Source organism: Podarcis raffonei, chromosome 12 (assembly GCF_027172205.1).
Source record: "Podarcis raffonei isolate rPodRaf1 chromosome 12, rPodRaf1.pri, whole genome shotgun sequence".
Taxonomy (NCBI): Eukaryota; Metazoa; Chordata; class Lepidosauria; order Squamata; family Lacertidae; genus Podarcis; species Podarcis raffonei.
The window spans coordinates 44,344,964-44,371,190 of NC_070613.1; the positions used below are offsets into that span (position 1 = coordinate 44,344,964).

Sequence of the window (26,227 nt, forward strand, 5' to 3'; positions counted from 1 at the left end):
CCTCTCGGACTTCATTGAGCTGGCCAGGACACTGGTTCTTGGCTCTTCGGGCTGCTGCAGGTGATTTGTGATGTGTGATGGTGACAACTGGTGGCCCAACTTGATTCAGGCTTTTCTGAGAACTCGAAGAAGATGTGGAGTTGGATGTTCCAGGAGGCAACAAAGACAAGCTTTTCATTCGTGAGGTTGGAGTACTCTGGAATAATCAAGAAGTTAAAAGCATAACATGACAGCATAAGGAACTCTCTCAATTAGTGAGGAGATCATAGAATTGTAGAGTCAGAAGCGATCCCGAGGAAATCTCAGCTAAATCATACATCACAGCTGGCCATCCAACCTCTGCTTTAAAACTTCCAAGGAAGGAAAGTCCACCACCTTCCAAGGGAATCCATCCCACTGTTGAACAGCTCTTACTGTCAGAAAGTTTAGTTGGGAATCTCCTTTCTTGAAACTTGACTTCACTCGTTTGGGTTCTAGCCTCCTGAGCAGGAGAAAACAAGCTTCCTTCATCTTCCACGTGACAGCCGTTTAGATATTTGAAGATGGCTATCATATCTCCTCTCAGCCTCCTTTTTACCAGGCTAGACAAGATGTTTGTAGACAGTGCAAACACTGCTGTTCAACGGATGTTCAGAAGATTACAATCTGGAGGTTGCCTGTGCACGGACAGTCAAAGCTAGGCTATGGCTGTGTAAATTGGGTTGCAGCTGACACAGCTGGTAGAAGGCAGTCCACAACACCAACGCAGCCTGCATCTTCAATGATGAAACTGGATCAAGAAGCAGCCCCAGTCTGGAAACCCAATCCTTCAAGGGACAGCAACCCCATTCAGAGAAAGGTGAACACCACTCACCTAAGCAGATGAACTTCCCACCAAAGAGAAACTCCACCTTGCCTACCTGCAGTTTATTGGCCCTAATCTTGACCATGCCTACACCCAAGAACAAATTCAGAACGTGCCTTGCCTTGCCTTCATCTAATGAAGGAGAGGAGCGTGAGAAAAGAAGAATTGTGTGTCAGCTGCATATTGCTGGTCCTCACCCTATACCTGTAAATGATCTCACTCAGAATTTTCATGTAAATGTTAAACAGCAAGGCAGCTAGAACTACCCCCTCTTACAAGGAGATGTTCACCTTACCCTAGACAGAGGAGGTCAAACCCTCTCTGCTTGATGCAACCAAGCTTCATAGGTGAAGGTTGAGCACACAAATTATAATGTCGGACTTGCCCGAATACATTGCCTGCATCTTGAATCTTCCAACAAGCAAAATTCACCCATGAACACTAGACTAGACAGGGCTCTGGGTGCACCCATAGACCGATTAGTAGCATCCAGGTTGCGGTGGGTGCAAATGATTTTTATCCTCACAGTGCTTTGCAAACTGTCAGGGCACAACTCCAAAGGTTAGCTGCTGCACTAAAATATACCACGTGCAACTATTTGTCTATTAATATTGATGCTCTCATTTGCTTTCTCCTACAGACTTTGGCAGCACACATCTTTTGTTCATGAGGAGCTCTCACAACTGAAGCTGGAGGAGAGATTATTAGTGTTCAAGCAGTACTTAAATCACAGAGCCTGAATGCAGTACAGATTGCCTTTGTAAGCAGCCCTGTAGCAGTGACAGCAAACAAGGCTCTCCCCCCCTTCAGCTGTCAAAAGGACCTTCTAAATACTGAGGAGAGTGGCGAATGACCTGAAATATTCAGGACAGATACATCTACCCCAAGGCCAAACTCTGCTTTAGGAGCACAAACAAATCTATCACCTATTTTGTGCAAGAAATTTCACTTACTTAACCAGGCTCTGGACAGTGAAATATGGAGGAAACACTTGATATGCCCTTTGTTTGCTAGGGAAGCAGGGATTGTGCACAAGAAGGAGGAAATCAAACACAGGATGGGGAAAAGAGGAGAGACAAATGCAGTAAAGAGGTCTCATCCCCACCCTAGAGCAAGTTGAGGCCAAGGGGCCAGGCCATTCCTCGCACTATATTTGGCTGTGGTTGGTGGCTCTCAAAAAGGGCTGCCCAAGCCTCACCAAAACCACCTCACAGCTTTTAAATATATTATATACTATTGTGTGTGTGTTGGCATATAGGGTTTGTATGCTGCAACAGATGTTAATTTTAGTTAAATGAATCCTTGCTTGGAACACACCTTTAGCTGAAAGGTATTCAGACTGAGACTTGGTAGAAAATTTTAAAAAGCTTATGTTTACTAAAAGAAGTACATTCTCAGAATCATAGAGTTGGAAGGGACTGTGAGAGTTACCTAGTCCAGGGTTTCTCAAACTTGGGTCCCCAGCTGCTTTCGGACTACAACTCCCATCATCCCTAGCTAGCAAGATCGGTGGTCAGGGCTGATGGGAACTGTAGTTCAAAAACTGCTGGAGACCCAAGTTTGGGAAACCCTGACCTAGTCCAACCCCCTGCAAATGCAGGAATCTTGTTGACAGTAAACCAGGACTTTAGAACTCCTTCCCCCCACCATCTAGCTGGAGAAACATAGAAGCCATGCGAGCACTTTTGTGGTGAGCCAGTGTGGTGTAGTGGTTAAGAGCGGTAGTCTCGTAATCTGGGGAACCGGGTTCGCGTCTCCGCTCCTCCACATGCAGCTGCTGGGTGACCTTGGGCTAGTCACACTTCTGTGAAGTCTCTCAGCCCCACTCACCTCACAGAGTGTTTATTGTGGGGGAGGAAGGGAAAGGAGAATGTTAGCCGCTTTGAGACTCCTTAAAGGGAGTGAAAGGCAGGATATCAAATCCAAACTCTTCTTCTCAGAAGATAGAACCATCAGGACCTCTTGCCTTGAGGTCTGGAGACTGTGTGTGAGGAGCTGGACGTTGTAAGCATAACGCAACCTAAGACTTACCACTCTAAACATCAAACAGATAGAAGTCAGCATAGAGATAAATAGGGGCAGGGAGCTTACTTTAATCAGTCTTAACCAGGCATCCCCAACCTGTGGCCCTCCAGATGTTTCGGCCTACAACTCCCATGATCCCTAGCTAACAGGACCAATGGTCAGGGATGATGGGAACTGTAGTCCAAAACATCTGGAGGGCCGAAGGTTGGGGTGCCTGGTCTTAACCCTGCAAGCTGAGTTGTACCCCAACTTCCAACAGCATGCCACCCTACAATTGCCAGGTGAAGGCAGTCTAGAAATAATATAATCACTATATAACCAAGACTTCAAGGAGCCAATTGTGGGTTGATTTCCTCCAACGAAGGGAAACCCAGAATGGGAATATATCTGTTTCACCATAAGGGCCAGACGGACTAGGTGAAACCCATCCAGGGATAACTCTGGCTATAAACCAGGCCCATCTATCTTTGCAAATCCAACTGGTGGGGCTCTCTGGCATATCACTCCTATAGCAGGCTTAGAGAGAAGCAATTCCAAATACAAGGACTCTGTAATGAACACTGAACCTCTTTGCCATGTGCATGACATGTATGAAGCACCTAAAAACACACACTATATACTACAAGTCCTGCCCAATTCAACAAAAACAACAAAATAGCGAAAGGAGAAAGGGGCGGGGGGAGAACTGTGGGAGAGAGACTAAAGAGAAATAAATTATTTTTTAGGAGCTGGATTTAGGTGTTTCTTTACAAAGAATCAAACTCAGCCAGCTGCAAAAAGAATTTCGCACAAAAAGGCCCATTTAGAGAAAAGTGTGCAAAGATACAATGAGGGGAAGAAATATGTGGTTTAACAAGCAGCAAAGAACTAGAAAAATGCAGAGACGGAGAATATCGAGAAGGAATAAAATATATTTCAATGAAAATATATTTCAATGGAAGATCAGCAGGAGCTAGAGAATGAAGAATCAGAGCCTTAAATTGAATGTGAAAGAGGAAAAGGCAACCAGCTCGGAGAAATCATAAGCATGAGGAGAAAAAACCTATCATATCTGCAAACAAAGAGGAGGTGAAACGCAGGAAGCAAAATAGACCAAAGAGGCTTACCGTGGAAATATAGAAGACAAACTAAAAAGAGTATGAGAATAACCCACTGGGACAAGATAAAAGACACGAAGAAAATAATGAAATGTAAGCAATACTCGACAACTGAAAATGACAATATGTAGCTACTGTCTGGGAAGATAAAAAGAATGATCTCTGCTTTGATCAGAATATGTGATTGCATAAACAGTTTAAAAAAGAATGGGAAGACAAGAACCCAAAGTAAAAAAAGGGAAGTATATTTCAGTCCGGGGGAAAGACTTAACTTCAAAACAGTGAGACACACAGCCATGAGAAAACAGTGGGAAGAAAGAAAGAAAGAAAGAAAGAAAGAAAGAAAGAAAGAAAGAAAGAGAAAATAATATTAATTGTCTTAGCATTTACATGAGAATACAAAGGACTGAGAGGGGGATTCATGGCCTTCCAGATGTCGGACTCCAACTTCCATTAGCGCTCATCACTGGCCATATTGACTCCAACTGATTGATGCGGGAGTCATACAAGATAAAGAAGGTCACACATCTATAAGTTACATTTTAAATCACGGGGGAATAAAGGTAAGTGAATATTAACAATGAGTTTAAGACATGTAAAATCTCTCCTTCATTTATTAAGGTAAAGGGACCCCTGACCATTAGGTCCAGTCGTGACCGACTCTGGGGTTGCGGGGCTCATCTCGCTTTATTGGCCAAGGGAGCCGGCATACAGCTTCCAGGTCATGTGGCCAGCATAACTAAGCCGCTTCTGGCGAACCAGAGCAGCACACGGAAACGCGGTTTACCTTCCCACTGGAGCGGTACCTATTTATCTACTTGAACTTTAACGTGCTTTCGAACTGCTAGGTGGGCAGGAGCAGGGACCGAGCAACGGGAGCTCACCCTGTCGTAGGGATTCGAACCGCCAACCTTCTGATCGGCAAGTCCTAGGCTCTGTGGTTTAACCCACAGTGCCACCCGCGTCCCATTTACACAGACTCTTAATAATCAAGCCTGGTGTCCAAACATTTTCTGGACGAGAAAGGGATATGATGGAAAATCTGGTGGAATTCACTCACTGTTGTTCAGAATACAAAGCGTTTCACTTAAAATATATAGAAAGAGAGGGAGGGGAATATTGCCATTTTTGGTTTTTGTTTTTTTGTACAAGGAGTAAAGCAAGGATTTCTTGGACATTGCCTCAGACATGCCTCAGAATTATTGAAGTTGTAGTAGGTGATTACTCTGACTCATGGTCAAAATGACAGGCTGACTGTAGCAGTTTTTGAATAAATGGTTTGTACTGATATCACTTATATTAATAATAGTCTTTTTGCATGTTAGATAAGACATTAAACATAACCACTGACCTAGCACCCCTTTACTTAGTACGTTTTCTATAAAGACGAGGAATGCCGTGGCTATGAGACTGGGCCAAATTGCTACCTAGTCTAAAGACTAGGGCATTTTCTTTACAGCCCAATAATTTTTTTACAGTGGTTATTTTTTGTGGTTTAGAAAAGCTATTTCTTTTTCTACCACCTGCAATTAGAAGTCATTGGAAACAGCTATTGGCAGTTGGTTATGGTCATAAAGAGATCACTCAAACATCACACTGAACCATCTGTGCCCTTGCTTTTATTTCAGAACCTACGGCTTGAGATTCCAAGCATACGGGTGAAATCATGGTGTCACTAGAGGAACAAAGTCCTTCTCTCAGGATGCAATGCATTTTTTTGCTTGGCCCCTCGGCTACCAGAGCGCTATCCTAAACCCCTCACTGCCTTGCCCGACCAATGGCAAAGTGCTGCCGGAGGTATCTGAGCTCTCAGTGTCTCAAGGTAGTTTACAGAATTCCTATAATCTTACATGTAATGAAAAGGAAACAAGTTCTTTTTAATACCTGCAGAAAATCAACAGCAAACTCCCTCCTCAGTTATTCATCTCTCTCTCTCTTGGGTTCACCCTCTTGCATTTCAAATATTGCCTTCTATTAACTCCCTATTGTGTGTTTTTCCTTGCCATCTAGAGGAGCTCAAGTCAACCCACACCTCTTCCTTCCTTGCAAATAGTCATGTCATTGTGATGACCGGCACTCCTTATGGAACTCTTCTCACACCTTTCTGAAATCCCAGCCATGCACTCTCCAGTCACAGCAGCGACAACTATGCAAAGTCAGAAAACTTGCCAGCCACCTGTAGCCTTCCTCACATAGCTTGATCCTCCTGCTTCAGCTGGGAAGCCAAGTAAATCATTCTCCTATACTCTCCCTAACCAATCTCCACCTGAGCCACTCCCTACGCCATACAGCTCTTCCCCACATTCCATTCTGACTTAAAGAGATATCAGATATGTTCTGTTGGACCAGCATTTCCTCAAACATCTGATAATCAAAATGCAGCTACAAGCAGCAAAAACAAAACAAAACATGGTGGGGGGAGGGTTTTCATCCTTTTGCAAATTTTAGATGCAACGTCACTTTCTTGTCCATCCATTTAGCAGACTTTTCAAAATAAAAATTATCATGATTCTAATCAATATGTCCCTCCCAAGCAGTATTCCTCAAAATAACACACACATTCCCTTCAAAATAACACAGAGAGACATCCAATTGCTTTCTGCCGACTACTTTCTTTCTGTTTTAACAGTAAGCAGTCCTAAACATTTTGCTGTCATCTAAAAATCTGGCAAGCAGGTTGTACAGAGACAACTATAGAGACTTTGAAAGTGGGAGAATAACGGAAGGGCTCTACTAACTGTTGTGTTTTTTTACTAGTTTAATATTTCCAGGCACGACCTTCACTTACTCCAAATGGCATGCAAGAATGCAATTTCCTGCCCTATAATTATTTACCTTCAAATTATTTTCCGTGTGATACTTGGCACAGGATCGGAGCTGAGTCACCCAGTACTGCCTCTCCTTTGCATCCCCGGCTGGAAAAAGAAAACACAGAAAAATAAATAAATGTGTAGTTTATTCTCATTTTAAAACCAACCAATTTTCCTGCTATGTACGGACTCTTTAATCTCAAACGCTCCCTATAGAAACAACCTGGTTATTGAGATTGATACAGTAACTGGATTTTCTGTCTTCATTTTTAACTTGATGCATTTTAGCATACACCTGACACAATATTTTAAGGTTTGTTTGTTACTTTCCCGTGAACCACAACTTAAACTATTACTTATCAAGCAATATACACTGGGAATGGTGTGGGGGGGGGGTCCCCATGGAGAAATGAAATGGTGCTGTTCAGGGAAACCTACGTCACACAATTCTGATAATCACCTGAACTGGTCCCTTCATTAAAATCAACAGACTTTTGGGGGATGTACCTCCTGAAAGACTTTGTTCTAATAAAGGTAAAGGTAAAGGACCCCCTGACAGTTAAGTCCAGTCATGAACAACTCTGGGGTTGCGGCACTCATCTCACTTTACTGGCTGAGGGAGCCGACATTTGTTCGCAGACAGTTTTTCCAGGTCATGTGGCCAGCATGACTAAGCCGCTTCTGGCGAAACCAGAGCAGTGCACGGAAACGCCATTTACCTTCCCGCTGGAGTGGTACCTATTTATCTACTTGCACTTTGACGTGCTTTTGAACTGCTAGGTGGGTAGGAGCTGGGACTAAGCAATGGGAGCTCACCCCATCACGGGGATTCGAACCGCTGACCTTCCGATCAGCAAGCCCTAGACTCAGTGGTTTAGACCACAGCGCCACCCGCGTTATTCTAATATGGGCCTGCAATTCTTTGCAGACTTTGCCAAGCTCAACCGAATACAATGGGATTACATTCTGAGCAAAGGTGCTTAGAATTGCACTTTAAATAAGGCAATCTAAGATTAATCTATTGAATGCCAGCATTCCAGTTCAGAATCAAGGCAACGTAAGTCAGCACAATCTTTTCATAGAACAGATATTATGCAGTGCCTATTAAAATTTTAGTTGGATAAGGAAATGCGCACTTTGCACTTTTGAGATTTTGGGACGTTCTGTTTCAAGTGGAGAATAAAACCTACATCTTTCAGTTTTGCCTTGGTTCTGCAGAGCACCGTTCAAAGCAGCCACACATACAACCGGCACATATCACCTTGTACTGACCTTAGGACCTCTGTTTACAAAAGGAAAAACATGGGCAAGTTCCCATTAAGATAATCTTAAAGGAATTCAGATCTTGTTTTATTTCAGCACTGAAACCTTCCATGACTGAATATCAATTAGAAATTCTTTCCTAAGATCAGGGTATGGATAACAGTGAAAAGAGCTTAGGTCTTGCTTCTGGGTTTCCCAGAGACATCTTGTTGACCCTTGCTGTGGAAAACAGGATGTTGGATTAGCTGGGCCTTTGGTCTAATCCATCACAGCTCATTTTATGCTCACCCTCCTATGCTGGGGGCAAGGGGAGGAAGAAGAGGGCGGATTCTTCCATCCCATCTATATTCAGGACTTCCTCAGTTTGGCCTTGGGAAACAAGGCAACCATCAGTAGACTATTTATTTCAGAGAGTAAGCTTCACTTTTCATAAATTGGCTCTTAGGTGAACCACGTTGCCTGGCTGAGTCTACTGCCTTAAGGTAGTCATTTCAACGTTTCAAACACAAAAGCATTACCTTCTCCAAACCAATTAAAAGCTTGTCACTATTAAACAAAGAGTAGCTGGGGAAATGCAACAGCTGCATGAAAAGCAAGTTTAAAGAGCACAATAAGCCCACAACTGACACACATTTCACTTGTGTGCATTCAGCTTTACACAATTGGCAAAAGGGTTTTTTTCTTTCATTAAAAAGAGGTTGGATGTCCAGGGGAAAAAGACGTTGGCAATCCCACCCAACATTGAACCCAATGTGCTTTGATTATATGCAATTTTGGCTTTAAGAGAAATCCCCAGAATGTAAACCCAGTGTGAGTTGCGGACTTACTGGGCGCGTGCACACACACACACACACACACACACACCCCAAAAAACAGCAGTGGTAACAAATAACCATACCTCTGAGTTTATACATTTCTCCATTAGCAGAGTATACCACCAACATGTGAGGGGCTTCATCGCTGAGGGAAACTACTGCTCCAGCTAAGGATAACAGCCCTCGTGGCTTCTGGTTTTTACTTTGTTCGTTCACAAAATATTGTAGGATTCCAGTCTCAAAATCCAGCATGAAATACCTGTTAATAGAGAGGGAAATAAACAGATGTGTGTAATCTAATTTCCTATGTAGCGCCCGAAAAAGTTTTCATTTTTAATATGCAACTATGTACTAGAAGTGGACTACCGTACACATTTGTTCCACATTTACATTTTTGCTGTAACGCATAGAAGTGGACTACGAATTTGGCTTTTCAAAAGAATGCAAGCAATACAGAGAATCACTGAGTTTGAAGAGACCATGAGGAATGCAGAAATCTCCATGACAGATGGCCATCCAACTACTGCTTAAAAACCTCCAAAGAAGGAGAGTTCACAACCTCCTGAGGAAGACCGTTCCATTGTCAAACAGTTCTTACTGTCAGAAAGTTTTTCCATGTATTTCGCCAGAATCTCCTTTCTTGTACCATGAAGCCATTGGTTCAAGTTCTACCCTCCAGAGCAGGAGAAAACAAACTTGTTCCCTCTTCTATGTGGCAGCCCATGAGATATTTGAAGGTGGCTATCAGACTCTTGAGAGTCCCATGGACTGCAAGATCATCAAACCGATCCATTCTTAAGGAAATCAGCCCTGAGTGCTCACTGGAAGGACAGATCCTGAAGCTGAGGCTCCAATACTTTGGCCACCTCATGAGAAGAGAAAACTCCCTGGAAAAGACCCTGATGTTGGGAAAGATGGAGGGCACAAGGAGAAGGGGACGACAGAGGACGAGATGGTTGGATAGTGTTCTCGAAGCTACCAGCGTGAGTTTGACCAAACTGCAGGAGGCAGTGGAAGATAGAAGTACCTGGCGTGCTCTGGTCCATGGGGTCATGAAGAGTCGGACATGACTAAACGACTAAACAACAACAACAACAACATCTTATCTCCTCTCGGTCTCTTCTGTTCTAGGCTAAACATATCCAGCTCCTTCAACCACTCCTCATAAGGCTTGGTTTCCAGACCCCTGGTTATCTTGGTTGCCCTCCTCTGCACTCGTTCCAACTTGTCAACATCCTTCTTAAATTGTGGTGCCCAGAATTGGACAAAATATTCCAGCTGAAAAGTATTACGTTATCCCCCTATATTGTCCCCAATAATAGCCAAATCCTGCTCAAGTTACTTCATGCCTTTCACTTTAGAACTTAATGTGACTGAGGCAGATATTGAAGGATGGATGAGTTCAGAGAGAGAAGGGCAAGGTTTGCTGAGGCCTGGCTAGAAAAGCACTTCTTTCTATGAAAGAACCTTTCACTTTAGAACTTAATGTGACTGAGGCAGATATTGAAGGATGGATGAGTTCAGAGAGAGAAGGGCAAGGTTTGCTGAGGCCTGGCTAGAAAAGCACTTCTTTCTATGAAAGAACCTTTCACTTTAGAACTTAATGTGACTGAGGCAGATATTGAAGGATGGATGAGTTCAGAGAGAGAAGGGCAAGGTTTGCTGAGGCCAGGCTAGAAAAGCACTTCTTTCTATGAAAGAACCAAAATGGTGAGTTAAACTTAGAAGACAGTGCAACCGGTGGATAACAGGTCTTATGTATCCCCTCAATTTCCAAACCCTGAGTAAAGACAGCCCCATGGAAAACACAATGTAGTCATTTATTCTTGAAACTGTGAAGCAGGCAATTCAAACCAAAATTCCAAAAACAGAGATGGTACAGCACAGATTTCAAGGAGGCTGCTTGTACACAAACATTTGTAGACTAAGGCAAAATGCCAGGAACTCAATGTTAGAAATTCAAAATTAATTGGCAAATAAAACCAAGTCAGCCTTTTTCTTGACAGTTTAAAAATACAGACCTGTAATGAAAATCCTGATACCATAAATGGGCTTATTCATTAAGGAAATCTTGCTTCTAAAGGTATTTTAATCTCTTGGCATTCCAGCTAAAGCAATTATTATTTTATTTATTAAATCTGTTTCCTGCCCTTCTTCCCAAAGGGTGGCAAATATATAAGCAATGAAACAATGACATTAAACCTCAGGCAGTGGAAATGGAACATGCTGCCCTGGCTATGGCTCCTTCCTAGTAGTGGCACCAGTCTGCTTCATAGTTTCCCAGAATTAGTTAGCTGGCTTACAACTCCATGTGATTGCCTTTTGACTGGGAAGTTACTGAGGCAGCTTGAATCTTTGCTCAGGAACCTCAAAGGTTATTCCTATAGAAGCCTCAGTAATTAGGCTGGCCAGCGCAAAACTCACTGAAACAATAAACAGTGACTTCCAAACCATGAAGTGGGGCTACACCACTGCAAGCCCAGGTCCCTCCATCACCAATTTGAGTGAGAAACGGAAATAGAAAGAGTCACCAATTTGAGTAGAAACGGAAGGGAGAAGCAGATGGTCACAATGATCAGCGGCCCATTAGCTTGATGTCAGCTGTAGGTGCCAAGCTGAGCAAAACAGCTACTGTAACCTGAATTAGAACTGTTAAGTTGTGGGTGAACATATCAGACGACACAGTGATTCTTCAAACAACCCTTGTTTATTCACAGGCCAGAACAGAACTGAACTGAAGGATTCAGTCAGCCTGCTTATATAGCACTCCAGTACAACGTAACTGTAACAACTTTCTAAAACCATCCAATCACTGAACATCACTTTTGATCCCTTATTTGCATAACTATCTACAGTATCCCCCTGCTGGCCCAGGGTGAGAACTTCAGCACATAACAAGAACGTTCCTCAGCCTCTTTCCCATTCACTTCTGCCACAGTTTCACATCTGGATTCAACTGCTGTTGTCTTCGCGTAGTGTCCATATCGCCTTCAATTAAGCTTCTTAATCCGGAGAACAAACCATCCCCAAATGCAGCCAGCATGAATTTTTAACACTATTATCATGTAAGGTTCCTGCCCTTTCTTCATTGCAGTTCAAATAACAGGCCCAAATACATTTCCCACGCTTGTGCATTATCTTGCAAACCAGACTTTGCTGGGGGTGTGGAGAAACATGCATACTGCAATGAGTCCCAGAGAGATAAACTTGGTTTACAGAAATACGTAAATAAATTAATAAATGGGTTGTTTGGTTCTGGCCGCCTTAGTAATGTAAAACTCTCCTAGAGCTTATTTTAATAATAAAATCCTTCAGCAGCTTATCGCTAAGAAATGGGCATGTCACAGCAGCGTAGCTCGGCTTTACAAGAATGTGCCACTATGAGCACTGAGCTCAGGCATTCCCCTGCTACCTTTCTCCTTCTCCTTCTCACACACACAAAATTCAAAGCTCCCCATTTTTGTTCTGAATAAATTGCAGTCCTTACATCGAAACTTGGTTTATTCCAACTGAGGTTCAGTTAACAAACCAGGATCCAGAAGCATGCATTTGATCCAAGTTTGTTGAAAGCAATCGCCTTTAAAGTTTGGAATAAACTGCAGTTTCCTGATAGGACCAAATGGAAAATGGAAGCTTTCTATCTCCTCCTTTGGGGCAAGTCCAAAGCTTGCTGGAACTTATTGATCACAATGTTTGGCATTATGAGAATATCAGCTGGCCCAAATAGATTGATAGCTGACTGTATCTGCTTACAGAAGTTAACAGGAGATATAGAACCTTTATCAGCACTAAGCAAACTATCTCAAAGTAGTGAGCAAGCTTTCAGGTTCCCTGAAACTCCTCTTCAAGACAGATGTTAAGTAGCAGGGGGAACACAGAAGAAACTGCCGTTCCTCCTGTGAAAATATAGGAACCAACAGCTATTAGGATTGATTTGTAGCTCTGATCAGAGCTCATGGGTCCCTTGATAAGTCAGAGAGCAAAATGAAGTCTGGTAGCCCTTAGTTTAGCAAACCTGATAGGAACCAAGTTGAGTAGTATTATTGTTGGTGGTGGGCATGTAATCCCCATAAAATAACCCCACATGGGGATTATGTACCGTCCAGCCACTAGGCCCCATGCACACCTAAGACAGACAGCCACTATACTCTCCAACAGAACAGTACCGTTAATTTTATAAGCCTGGGCAGTGTGACTCAGTATATGGCAGACAGATTTGGATCTGACAGGGCCAAGTTCACACGCCTCTGCTATGGGCACAAGGATCATGTTGGCTAGTGATGCTTAGCACCTTGAGGATGAGCCTCAGTTAGCTTGAGGAAAGCACCATGACCCTCTCCTCTCTGTGGTCGGAAGAAGGACTTCCGCTGAAGTGCTTTGTGCACCACACGAACCAGGGATCCTGGCTTAAGACAAACTCTGGGTAGTTTGATAAACCAGCTTATAGCGCAAGGAGTGGCTTAGCATGAAACTCACCAGAGCTTGTTTTAAAGCAAGATGCCCAATTCATTTATGATGCTAGGCAGAGATTGCTTTAAAGTTTAATTGAATTCAGCAATAAGAGTAAAAGCAAGTATGCAAGCCCAACAACTTTCTTTGGACTCTTTGAGGCTTGTCCATGTAGCACTAAACCATAGTTTAGCACTGCAAAGGAACTGGGCCTATAAAATAGGTTAAAAAGGTAAAGGGACCCCTGACCATTAGGTTCAGTCGTGGTACCTATTTATCTACTTGCACTTTGATGTGCTTTCGAACTGCTAGGTTGGCAGGAGCAGGGACCGAGCAATGGGAGCTCACCCCATCGCGGGGATTTGAAACGCCGACCTTCTGATCGGCAAGTCCAAGGCTCTGTGGTTTAACCCACAGCGCCACCTGCGTCCCTTATAAAATAGGTTAGTTCTCCCATATAAAACTCCTCATTTGCATGCGATCAGCATGCACACATTGTTTTCGGCCCTGCAAGGGGGCAGGGTGGGGCAGGATGGTCTTACGCACATCCCACTGACGTGAATGCAATCCCCACCACATAAATGGGGAGTTGCTCTTAGTGCAAACAGAACCAGTTTGCAAACACTGTCATGTACATATGATCCACAGTATAGGAGAAGCAGAAAACTGCACTCTCTGCTAACCACCACAGACTACCAACCTGTGTACATTCCTTCTTACTGAACTTTGGTCTTTAGATATGCATAAACAGAGACATACTCCAGGACAGAAGTCCACAGGACCCGTGCTGTTCAATGACGGCACGCTATCCCTTTAATCTTTATTCATACAGCAGCTTGCAGAAAATTTTGTGCTGACGACTTCATACAAAGTTTGCATAACCGTCAGAAAACACCACCTTAACTGATTTACTGCATATTAAATACACATACAGCTTAAGACACATTAATTTAAATTTAATACACAAACTGCTAGGAAAGTGCACTTTCAGGGTGAACTACTAAAACTTTTGGCACTTGCATTGGCAGTGACAGTCAACTGTCATTGTGAATATGATATAGACTAACTTAAACTACCCTCAGTCAGCAGAGTTCTATACTAAAGTCATGTTGGTTTCCCCCCTCCTCCCCAGACCTTGATGGTTCACCCTTCACTTTAGCAACCCTCAGCCCTCAGCAAGAATCACTGCCAGACACCAGCAAATCTGCAATGTTACGAAGCAAAAGCATTCATATCCATAGACACATGGTCCCCAAGGCTATTTGCAATAAATAAATACATGAACAGGCTTATGCGCATCCACTGAATTTAAAGAATCTAAAGTCACGAGTGCTGTGTGTTGCAATAAAATGCATATAAACATTTTATAAAGCAGCTGAGCAAACAATAAACACACAAACAAAACCACTGAGAAGCCAACATGGTGTAGTGGGAACGCTCCACCCTCTGGGCCATGTGAGGCCCAGCCATTTCCCAGAAGCCACACCCACCTGTCCCAAACAGATGACATCATATGACATCAGGTGTGTGCGACAGGTAAAGAAACAGCTTCAAAAAAAATAAATAAGAAGCCAGGATCCTTAAGGAGGGCTGCCAGTTGTTCACTGAAGTCTTTTAAGTTTAGAACTGAATGCAAGTGCCATTGGGATCTGCTTCATTCAGGAATGAACTTGGCAACACCTGATCAGAAGCTCCCAAGTGCAGCCAACTTGGCACCAAGCTCAGGGGAATCATGTGCTCCCAGTGTCCCAATCCTGCGAGGAATCACTGATCTTCAATTCTTTAAAAAACCAGCCCCAGGGGTAATTTGTTGCAGTTTGAAGCATCATAGCTCTACTGAAGGTTAGAGCGCATCCTTTGTAGTTAGAAGGTCCCATGTTTAAACCCTGGCATGTTCGATTAAAAGGATAAAGGTAGAAGATGGCGGGGAAGACCTCCAAGCATGAGATCTTGGAGAGTCACCAACACTCTTGCCAGACCGTTGCAACCAAGACCTGATAGACAAGGCCATTAGCCTCTGGTAGAGCTGGTGAGAAATATGTAGTTTCAGAACCACCGCTGCAGACTGAAAAGGCATTCTTAGACCTAGAAGCACCCTGCGGCTTCAAAGCCGACACGGAATCATAATCCTCAACCTGACCAACCTCACAATTATTTCACAATTCACTGGGCTTATTAATTTCAGCTGGCCAACCCACACCCAGTCAGTTGATTACATCAAAAGGTTTGATTCCTCACATCTCCTGCAGCTGGAGAAAGAAAAGGAAAGAAATGTTTTACTATTGCGTTATAGCAGTGTCTGAAACTCATATATATCAGCCAGGAACCAAATGGCTCCTTAAACCAAAGGTAAAGGCAAAGGACCCCTGACAGTTAAGTCCAGTCGCTAACGACTCTGGGGTTGCAGTGCTCATCTCGCTTTACTGGCCGAGGAAGCAGACATTTGTCCGCAGACAGTTTTTCTGGGTCATGTGGCCAGCATGACTAAGACACTTCTGGCAAAACCAGAGCAGAGCATGGAAACACCATTTACCTTCCTGCCACAGTGATACCTATTTATCTGCTTGCACTGGCATGCTTTTGAACTGCTAGGCTGGCAGGAACTGGGACCGAGCAACGGGAGCTCACCCCGTCACGGAGATTCGAACAGCCGACCTTCCGATCGGCAAGCCCTAGGCTCAGTGGTTTAGACCACAGCGCCACCCGCGTCCCTTTCAAAACCAATGTTACAATCGCCAAAACGGAATGTCTGGTTGCCATTTGGGGGCAAGACTGCTCTAAAGTCTTGTTTTTTAAATGTCAAACTGATTGTGATTGATTATCTGACTTTGTTCAGATGACCACCTTGAGCTAGGCTTAGAGCTTTGAGAACTTGAAGAAAAGTCACTTGATCCAGGGACAGTCCACATATTTATTGGTCGATTCCAAGCCCTTTTTCTTAATGGTGACTGCTCCTGCTCAGGCTGCACAGAAAAAGCTATTTGGTTCCAGAAATCCATTCCAATTTTACCGATAAAATATAACTGATATAATTCTACAGGATGTGGTATTAGTGTGTGAAAACAGTCCAGATCCAATGATCCCTAAGCATGCACCTCCAAATGGTGGAGATGCCAGGGGCCATCCCGGCACCCAGGAATCTTCACTTGGTCAAAAGTGGTCTTAAGCCAGGTGCAAAATGGGCCTGGCACCTGGCTAACTTCTAACACTGCAGTGGAAATGAACTGCCTGTGAAATATATTGCAGTTAAGGTGTCCACTGGTAGATTTCTTTTTTAATGATATAGGTGGGAAAGCAGCTTGTCATTGGAGTACTGGCCAATCAGTACTCATATTTTTTTGTGCAGCTGAATTTCATGCAGCATTTGCCTCCCAAACAGAGAGGAAGCATTAGCTAAGGCAGGGGTTGGGCAAGGTTTACCTCGCCTTGGCTGGTTCACTCCAGTGGAGATCCCTCCGTGGGCCAGATCGCAGGTGCGTGTGAGTGCAGGCGCCCGCGATTTCCGGCGTCTGCACAGATTCAATTTTTGGCACCGCGGAAGCGAGTCCCCGCGCCACACTGGTTTAGCGCAGCGCATGGGGACTCACAGAGCAGGCAGCTTGGTACAGGGGCAGTTCATGGGCCAGTTAAACAACCCCCGTGGGCTGCTTGTGGCCTATGGGCCTTACGTTGCCAACCCCTGAGCTAAGGGAATACAGTCATACCTCGGGTTACAGATGCTTCAGGTTGCGTTTTTTCAGGTTATGGATGCTCCGAAACCCAGAATTACCGGAACGGGTTACTTCCAGGTTTTGGAGGTTGCACATGCGCAGAAGCACCGGATCGCAATGCACGCGTGCGCAGATGCGCTGCTGCAGGCTGCGAACATGCATCCCGCACAGATCACGTTCGCAACCCACGCGTCCACTGTAGTGGCACTTTTTTCCCTAGTATCAACAACCCATGGCTATTCTGTGCTGGGAAAGTGAGATCTCTCTACAAGAGACAAGTTTTCTGGGTAAGAGAGATCTGGAGCCCATTAAATAAAAACCACCTGACTGCAAATCTATTGCACAACAAAGCCATTGTCTGCAATTCAACTGCATTCTTCCCTAACCAGCTTTTCACAGTGCTGGCTTTATATTTAGCCTCAGCCAACTGGTTTTGCTGCTCACTTTGAAGGCACCCTCCCGAGACACAGTTGGGACCAGTCCCAGGCTCAGTGTTTTATATTTAAGCAGGAAACCATCTGTGGCACCTCCCACACTTGCCTAATGTCACAGCCTGATTTAGTCACAGCTTCTAACTGGAAAATTAAAAGCCAATGCCAACTCAGACCCATATTATCTTGCTATAAAACTGTACCATAAAAAAACTAATGAGTCCCTGGGCTCTTTCTAACACCAGTTGCTGAACCGTGCGACAGTAGAGTTGACCACATTGCCATAATTGATCCATGTCATTGCTGCCATGTATGGAAGTGCTCAAGAAAACCAGCACGTCCATTTATTAAGATGCTAAATGAAGACAGGTCAAGGAAGGATATGGCAATTACCAGGATCATGCCGCACAAAGAATGCCAACTTTCCTTAATGGGAAGAGTTTATTGCGGGCGTTGTGATTATCTTGGTTTTAGATTAACAACGTTCCTTATTTCTTCTGCAACAGTATTGGAAAGCAGCCCTTTAAAAGTGCTATGCAAAAAGTCATTTTTGTTGTCTTTTTTACAAAATATTTATTTTACAAAAATTCAGGTCCCCAAGGCAAATTCCAAGTTGAATCCACAAAGCATAACAAATCAATTAAAAAACTAAAACAGCAGCATGAAAAGGCATACAACAACTGAATCTGAATATTGTTGACACTCAACTCCAAATCCACAAGATACCTCCCTCAGCACTTTCATGTGGATGTGTTAAGCATCCCTGGGTGAGGTATAAAATCCCAAAAGCAGAAGGGCCATGGTGTGTTGAGCAACAATCCGCCAGCAATACCTTCTGATACCTACCCACCAGATAAGTCCAGAACTGCCACAGAACAGTACCTCCAAGTCCCATTCCTGATAGAGGCCCAAGTTAGTTAGTTACTTACAGAAGGACCCTGTGGTTAAGTCTATCAAAAGAAGAAGAAGAAGAAGAAGAAGAAGAAGAAGAAGAAGAAGAAGAAGAAGAGTAGTAGTAGTAGTAGTAGTAGTAGTAGTAGTTTGAATTTGATATCCCGCTTTATCACTACCCGAAGGAGTCTCAAAGTGGCTAACATTCTCCTTTCCCTTCCTCCCCCACAACAAACACTCTGTGAGGTGAGTGGGGCTGAGAAACTTCAAAGAAGTGTGACTAGCCCAAGGTCACCCAGCAGCTGCATGTGGAGGAGCGGGGAAGCGAACCCGGTTCACCAGATTACGAGTCTACCGCTCTTAACCACTACACCACGCTGGCTCTCTGAAAGTTCCAACAGAAAGCCACTGAAAGTTCTAAGAGAACCTGTTGATAGACATATTTTCCCTGTCCACCAGTGCTATTTCAGTCCCAAGCCGGGCCAGAACCCAGATTCACCAAGAAATCAGTATCATCCAAGAAAGTTTGGAGCTGAGCTACCACTACTCAGACACAGGCAGGTAGTAATCCACAGGGGTTGAGTCTGATGATCAGGGTTCTTCCATCAGAAGTCTCACTTCTTTCAAAATAGATGGTACAACGCCATCCCCAAGAGTGGTGTTCAAATGCCACCATGAGAGCCAGCGTGGTGTAGTGGTTAAGAGTGGTGGACTCGTAATCTGGTGAACTGGGTTCGCTTCCCCGCTCCTCCACATGCAGCTGCTGGGTGACCTTGGGCTAGTCACACTTCTCTGAAGTCTTGCAGCCTCACTCACCTCACAGAGTGTTTGTTTTGGGGGAGGAAGGGAAGGGAGATTGTTAGCCACTTTGAGACTCCTTAAGGGGAGTGAAAGGCAGCATATCATCCAAACTCCTCTTCTTCTTCCTCCTCCTCATCCAGCCAAGTCTCTTCTGGCTGCCTTCATGAGTCAGGATTGTTACGGTTCAGCTGAGTACATGGGTAGCCAAAAATCTCCAAGCAACTAGTCTGCATCATCAAAGGCTAAATAAACCGAAAGCTATCTATGAAAATGAAGCAAGCAGAAGATGTGAACACATCCCTCTCTGGTCTGCTAAAATGTATTCTCCTAACACATGTTCCCTTTCAGCTTCTCAAAAAACCAGGGAGCTTAGGATCTAGTCAATAGGACACACTATGTTTAGCACAGGCACAGGCAAACTCCGGCCCTCCAGATGTTTGGGACTGCAATTCCCATCATCCCTGACCACTGTCCTGTTAGGTAGGGATGGTGGGAATTGTAGTCCCAAACATCTGGAGGGCCAGAGTTTGTCTATGCCTGGTTTAGCAGCATTAATGCCAACTGTCCAGGCCATTTCGGCCATTTCCCCTATTCCAGAAGAGGGAATCATGCTTTCAAATGGACCAGAAAGAGGTAGCAGGAAAATCCCCTACAGGGGTCTGAGAATAGACCATCCTAACTGGTCCTCCAACCATGTACAGTAAGAAATGTCCTAAATCCTTTCAGGAAACTAACCGTCCAAGGTAATAGATATTTCAAACCCCCCCCCCTAACATCCCATTCGCCATCATCTTTTGCAGAAAAATAAACCCAGAGTACATCCTGCCACATGGACGGAAGCAGATATTAACAGAGACAAGACCACAGTTGTCATATGGGTTATGAAATCCTGAGCCACGGCAGACAAGGGGGCCTTGGAATGGATGCTGAAGTCCCCCTGAACAACTAAGCCGGGGGGACATTAAAACCATCCCTGGGACCCCCTCTGCTAGCTCAGGTAGGGAGGCTGTAGATCGGGGGGGTGCAACTTGTAGAGATAATTAACAGCAAGTTATCAAAGTTTTAGAACTCCTTCTACTGTTGGTTTTCCCATTGTCCATCTTAGATGGCAAGCTCATTGGGCAAGCTCATCTATCAGACCATGCACACCAATGCTGTTGTGCATATGCACCTGAATAAATAAGGGACTATAAGGCATAGAGAACTCCTCTAGAGCTCATATCTTTCAAACCAGCACTGCTGCCTCTTTGTACCACTCCCATTTGATAAAAATGAATCCACCTTAAATTCAGGAATCCTTATTTCGTTTAATTATTCATTCGCCTTCAAAAAAAAAAAAACTGTTATCGTTTTGCTGACATAGGCTAAGTGCTGCTTCTTTGACCTGTAGCAAGCAGAGCGGATGAGCTTGGTTTAAGTTAGCATTAGTGACAAGATTCAACATCTTTTAATATCCAAGCACCTCATATCTGTTGGGTTTAATCTCATAACATGTGCCATTGTTCTCTTTAGAGAATGGGAAACAAGCTGCAAAGAGCTGAGGCTGGGCAACAACAGCCTCTGGAATAAAACACCAAGAAAAGGAGTTGATAGGTTTCTAAATCAATTCCTCAGCCTCTCACTCATATGTGGGAAACTCTTATATTAAGAATAAAAATGTACATATTTCTTCATCCGTTTGCTAAGCTTCCATTTGCCCACCCAAAAACATATCTCCAGCCTCACTGTAGCTACAGGATCATCCAATTTGATGCAGTTACAGTGGTACCTCGGGTTAAGCACTTAATTCGTTCCGGAGGTCTGTTCTTAACCTGAAACTGTTCTTAACCTGAAGCACCACTTTCGCTAATGGGGCCTCCTGCTGCTGCAGCGCCGCCAGAGCACGATTTCTGTTCTCATCCTGAAGCAAAGTTCTTAACCTGAGGTACTATTTCTGGGTTAGCGGAACCTGAAGCGTATGTAACCTGAGGTACCACTGTACTTCAAATCTGGTTACTCCTCAAGGAGGCTTGCAAACTACCATTTTATGTGGTCTCCTGCAGCAAGAAAGGATCACATCCAAGCAACCAGGAACTAGGGAGGAGACATTTGAAATCAGATTGTTAAATTACTCTCATTTTTCTGCTTTCTTTCAGACCATCAGGCCCACTTAACATTGCCTACCTACCAGGCTTGGGCGATATACAGTGGTACCTTGGTTGTTGAACTTAATCCATTCTGGGAGTCCGTTCGACTCTCGGAACCATCTGAAAACTAATGTCCGGCTTCCAATTGGCTGCAGGAGCTTCTTGCACTCAATTGAAAACCACAGGAGCTGCGTCGGACATTCGGCTTCCAAAAAACATTTGCAAACCGGAACACTTCCTTCCGGGTTTGCAGCATTCAGGAGCTGATTTGTTCGAGAGCCAAGCTGTTCGAGAACCAAGGTACCACTGTATCGCCCAAAACTGGTTTGAAGTCCATATTGTGATATCGGTTTCATAATTTTTGATCTGGCAATATATCGTGAATTGTGTGTGTGTGTATGTGTGTGTGTTATTTATGCAAAAACCACAATGTGGGGAAGAATCATGAAGCCAGCCAATGCTTTTCTCAATTCCTGCAGCCCCTGTTAACTCTGCCGACTCAACACTCCCCTGCAGTGAGTCACAAGAGCAGGCGCCGACGAAAATCACGATGCAGGGGAAACCGTGAAGCCAGCCAATGCGACTACATAACTCTATGCTTGTTTCAGACATTGTGATATACAGTGGTACCTCGAGTTAAGTACTTTATTTGTTCCGGAGGTCCGTTCTTAACCTGAAACTATTCTTAACCTGAAGCACCACTTTAGCTAATGGGGCCTCCTGCTGCTGCTGCTGCGCCGCCGGAGCATGATTTCTGTTCTCATCCTGAAGCAAAGTTCTTAACCCAAGGTACTATTTCTGGGTTAGCAGAGTCTGTAAACTGAAGCGTATGTAACCCGAGGTACCACTGTATCGGAATTAGCTGCTGATATATCTCAATGTTGAAAAGCAGATATTGCCCAGCCCTGCTCCCTGCCCTAGTAATTATTTACAAAGCAAAATAATGGAAGTGATAGTAGCCAACCAATATTCTGGGGGAGTGTCAATGGAACACCTCCACTCCAACAGCAGAACACCAGTAAATGGAGTAATGAAAAGCAAAGGAAGTGTGGGCGCATCTGTTCCCAGGCCCACAATAGACATAGCTAGCTTTCCATCCATCTCTCAGGTCCTCTCGAACAAAAGAACACAAAAACAGGACTCCCCTTTGTGCCTGTCATGTTCTTTTGTGCTCAGTAAGGCTTTATAAATAAGCTCACAACAGTTACTAGCCTACCAAAAAAAAAAAAAGGAAGCTGCCTACCAATGCACATACAGGCGTACCTTGGATCCCAAACGTCTTGGTACCTGGACGTTTTGGCTCCTGAACGCCGCAAACTCAGAAGTGACTGTTCCGGTTTGCGAATGTTCTTTGGAGCCCGAACATCCGACGGGGCTTCCAATTGGCTGCAGCAGCTTCCTGCAGCCAATCAGAAGCTGTGCTTTCGTTTCTGAACGTTTTGGAAGTCGAACACACTTGCAGAATAGATTCCGTTTGACTTCCAAGGTATTGTGAAGTTAAACCCACTTTTCAAAGAGAAATGAGGGATTTGTTCTGGAATTACTTTTGTTGTTGTCACAGACTGCAGTTAAGAAATGGACAGAGAGATGCAAAAGGTGGAAGAATTTCAATCCTGAAAGAATCTGGCAAAGACCTCTGCTTGAAGATGGAGCACACAGATGTTTCAGGCCAGGCGCAGAACTATGTACTGTCTAATATCAGGCAACATTCGCATTATATTAGTTTGCTCATTGAATTGATTCACAGTGAATCCTATGCATATCGGGTTCAGAAATGAGCCCTAGGGAATTTAATGGTTGCTTACTCTGAAGTCAGAGTATATAGGACTGCAGTTTCAGTCCCGGTTCCAAAATCTCTCAGTTCACAGTTGGCTTTATGTACCAGGGGGGAAAAATTATGAGTTCTTTGTAATCAAAGAACTATAAATCAGAGATATAAATCTTGAAAAGTTACTTCTTTGAAAGAGTAACAAAACAGGAATTTCTACTGCACACGTATTTTAATAGAAGTTATCTGTGACAGAAATGATTTCAGATAGTAGAAGTCTAAGACATTTTACTAAGTCAAGGACAAATGTAAAACGACAAGCATTAATATACTTCATTCTACATTAACTGAATTAAAGCAAGCTCTATGTGAGATAATATATTAAATCTCCACAGTGCCTATGGAATACAAACACCTAGGGACGTGAAGAGTGTATTTGACACAGAACTATTGTACCAGCTCATATTATGCAACACAGATATGAGGAGGTGTGGAGAGCATTTTAATTAGCTGACAGCCTTCAACTAAAGTGTAAAGCCAGAATACATCAAGCTGTTCCATATCGTTATTGATACAAACAGAACAGATTTTTTTTAAACCTCTTGCTGATTATTTTTGTTCCATTATTAACAGACTGGAAGTGGGAATTAAATTAAAAACTAAGAATGCCTTTGGATCTTATGATTTATGTGGAAATTGTTTGATTTGGTTGCATACTTTTTGATGCTTTGTTTATTGTTTATGGCTGCTTTTTGTTATGTTTGTAGTTATGTAATTCTTTTATATAGGTCGCAAACAGCCTGGAGCTTGGTTTTAACTTTAGAAAAGCGGTATACAAATAAAACGACTGAACATCAAAAGCGGTGATTAAAATGCTAATGCTAATAATTTTACTAGCTGTCTAGTTTTTTAATGTATCACACACACCGTGGCGATTTGTGTGGTATTGAAAACAGCTTCTCATAACAGACGTTTTAGGGATTGGAAGCAGGGTTTTCCAAACTTGGATCTCCAGCTGGTTTTGGACTACAACTCCCATCATCCCTAGCAAGCAGGACCAGTGGTCAGGGATGATGGGAACTGTAGTCAGAAAACAGCTGGAGACACAAGTTTGAGAAATGTTGTTGCCACATTTCTCAAACTACAACTCCCATCATCCCTAGCGAGCAGGACCAGTGGTCAGGGACAATGGGAACTGTAGTCTAAAAACAGCTGGAGACCCAAGGTTAGGAAATCCTGGATTAGAGCAATCATGTTCTGAAAGGGTTCTACTTAAATTGGTATATTCCATTCATTCCATTTCTGCTTAGCTGGCTCACAGACACAAAAAAAGCGGACTGATATTCTACACAGAACTTTTAATTCCTGCAGTGTGGCAAACAGTTAATGCATCACAACAACAGTGGTTAATTTGTATAGAGCATGTGCCCTAGGGAACTGCTCGTTTTTAAAACTTAACTGATAATTTATAACCAGACTTGTAGCAAGAAGCAAATTCTGAATACATTAGAAACTGAGGGGATGACAACTGAATACAGCCAATAAACAACGGTCACGTGCTTCAAACATCTCGCACTGAAATTAACGAGACCTAAAAGTGCCTGTCTTTGACTAGACGATTCATTTATTATTTTGTTTATCCAATTGATATCTGTCTCTTCCTACCAAAGAAGCCCAGGGTGGATTGTGCCACAAATTATGGACCTACCAGGTTTAATTTTTAAAAAATGATTACGATGCACTCTATTCTACTGCAAAAGAATCATGTTTTCGAAAATATCTCAGATCTTGAAGGAAGCAAATGTGGCTGTAGCGCGGTGCCATTTTACACATCAGTTCTCACCAGGCTGTATGTCAATGGAGCTAAACTATTCACTCAGATATGGGCCTACAAGCTAACAGCAGGGTGCTGGGTGGATGCCAATAAACAATTACCACGGTCGCAACATCTCCTTCAGGAGACCTAAGAACCACCATCACCCCTCTGCACCATAAGCAACATTTGACATTTCCCCAAGTTTCAAAAGCGGCTTTTTAAGCCAAGCATATTGGGAAAAGTCAGGAACCCCAATGTATGTGAAGCAACTGAGAAACACATTGGCTCAGTGGATATCAGGGCTGAGGAATATCTGTTTTTCAACACTGAGATATATCACCGGTGTTCGAAACTCCCATTGTTCTAGGAGCATTTTGTGACAAGGAATTTCACTAGCGCGAGCACTTTCTGAGGTCTGGGAGAAGTGCCGTGCCTAAGATTTCAGATTAAAACAGCAGAATAGAGGGAAAGGACATTTGTCTGTCTCCCCCTTCCAGCCACTCTCTGAAGACTGGAGAAGAGACCCCCTTAGAAAGTATGGCTTTGTTTTTTGCAGTCTTCAGAAGAGGACTAGTGTGAAAAATGAATGTTAAGATTTTAGCTGCAGTTCATTCATTTTCAGCTTTGTATTCTTGTTATAAAAAAGTGCACCTAGATGTTCCATTGTTGCACCGCACCCATAACCTAGGTTTAAGGTGCCATTTAGCTCCTAGCTTTCGTATCTCAGTTTCTAACACTGTATATCACCAGCTAAGCATCGCGATACATCGATGTACCACAATGTCTGAAATAAGGATGGTGCCATGTAGAAGCACTGGCTGGCTTCACAGCTTTTCCTACATTGTGATTTTTGCATAAGCGTGCACACACACAATGAGTCACAATATATTGCCAGGTCAAAAATTATGAAACAGATAACACAATATGGACTTCAAACTGGTTTTGTATGATGTATCGCCCAGCTCTAATACACATCATGATTCACGATATATTGCCAGGTCAAACATTATGAAACCGGTATCCACAATATGGACTTCAAACTGGTTTTGGACAATATATCGATATATCACCCAACCCTAGTGGATATACTTAAGACTCTGCTGTAGGAGTTCAGCTAGTGCAGGTTAGAATTCATACAAGGGAGGTCTTTAATTTTCCTAGTTATAGAAGCACAACTTTTGAGGAAGGACATGTGTCACCAGCTTGGAGGTCAGCAGCAGGCAACCTGTCCAGGCCAGGGGAGGATGTAATGGGGCATGGGACTACAAACTGCAACTTCTCTCCTCCCCTCACCAAATTCTAACAAGCATCTGGGAGCCCTTACAAAAGATATATGCAGCTGTGAGTAATCTACATGATATCCAGACCAGGAACAGTTGAA

At 43.5% G+C, this 26,227-nt stretch overlaps 1 protein-coding gene across 4 annotated transcripts in view; it reads right to left on the reverse strand.

Annotated features, from left to right (window-relative positions):
- Nucleotides 1-26,227, reverse strand: part of OSBPL10 (oxysterol binding protein like 10) — a 78,923-nt gene that overhangs the window by 46,799 nt on the left and 5,897 nt on the right. For all 4 annotated transcript variants that reach the window (XR_008332903.1, XM_053409598.1, XM_053409600.1 and 1 more), the window contains exons 2-4: nt 8,938-9,113; nt 6,802-6,881; nt 2-196 (exon numbers count right to left, since the gene is read on the reverse strand). Coding sequence is in view for 3 of the 4 variants with exons in the window: in XM_053409598.1 (XP_053265573.1) it covers nt 2-196; nt 6,802-6,881; nt 8,938-9,113 (451 nt within the window). In the remaining variant the exon portion in view is untranslated. The remainder of the gene's footprint in view (nt 1; nt 197-6,801; nt 6,882-8,937; nt 9,114-26,227) is intronic.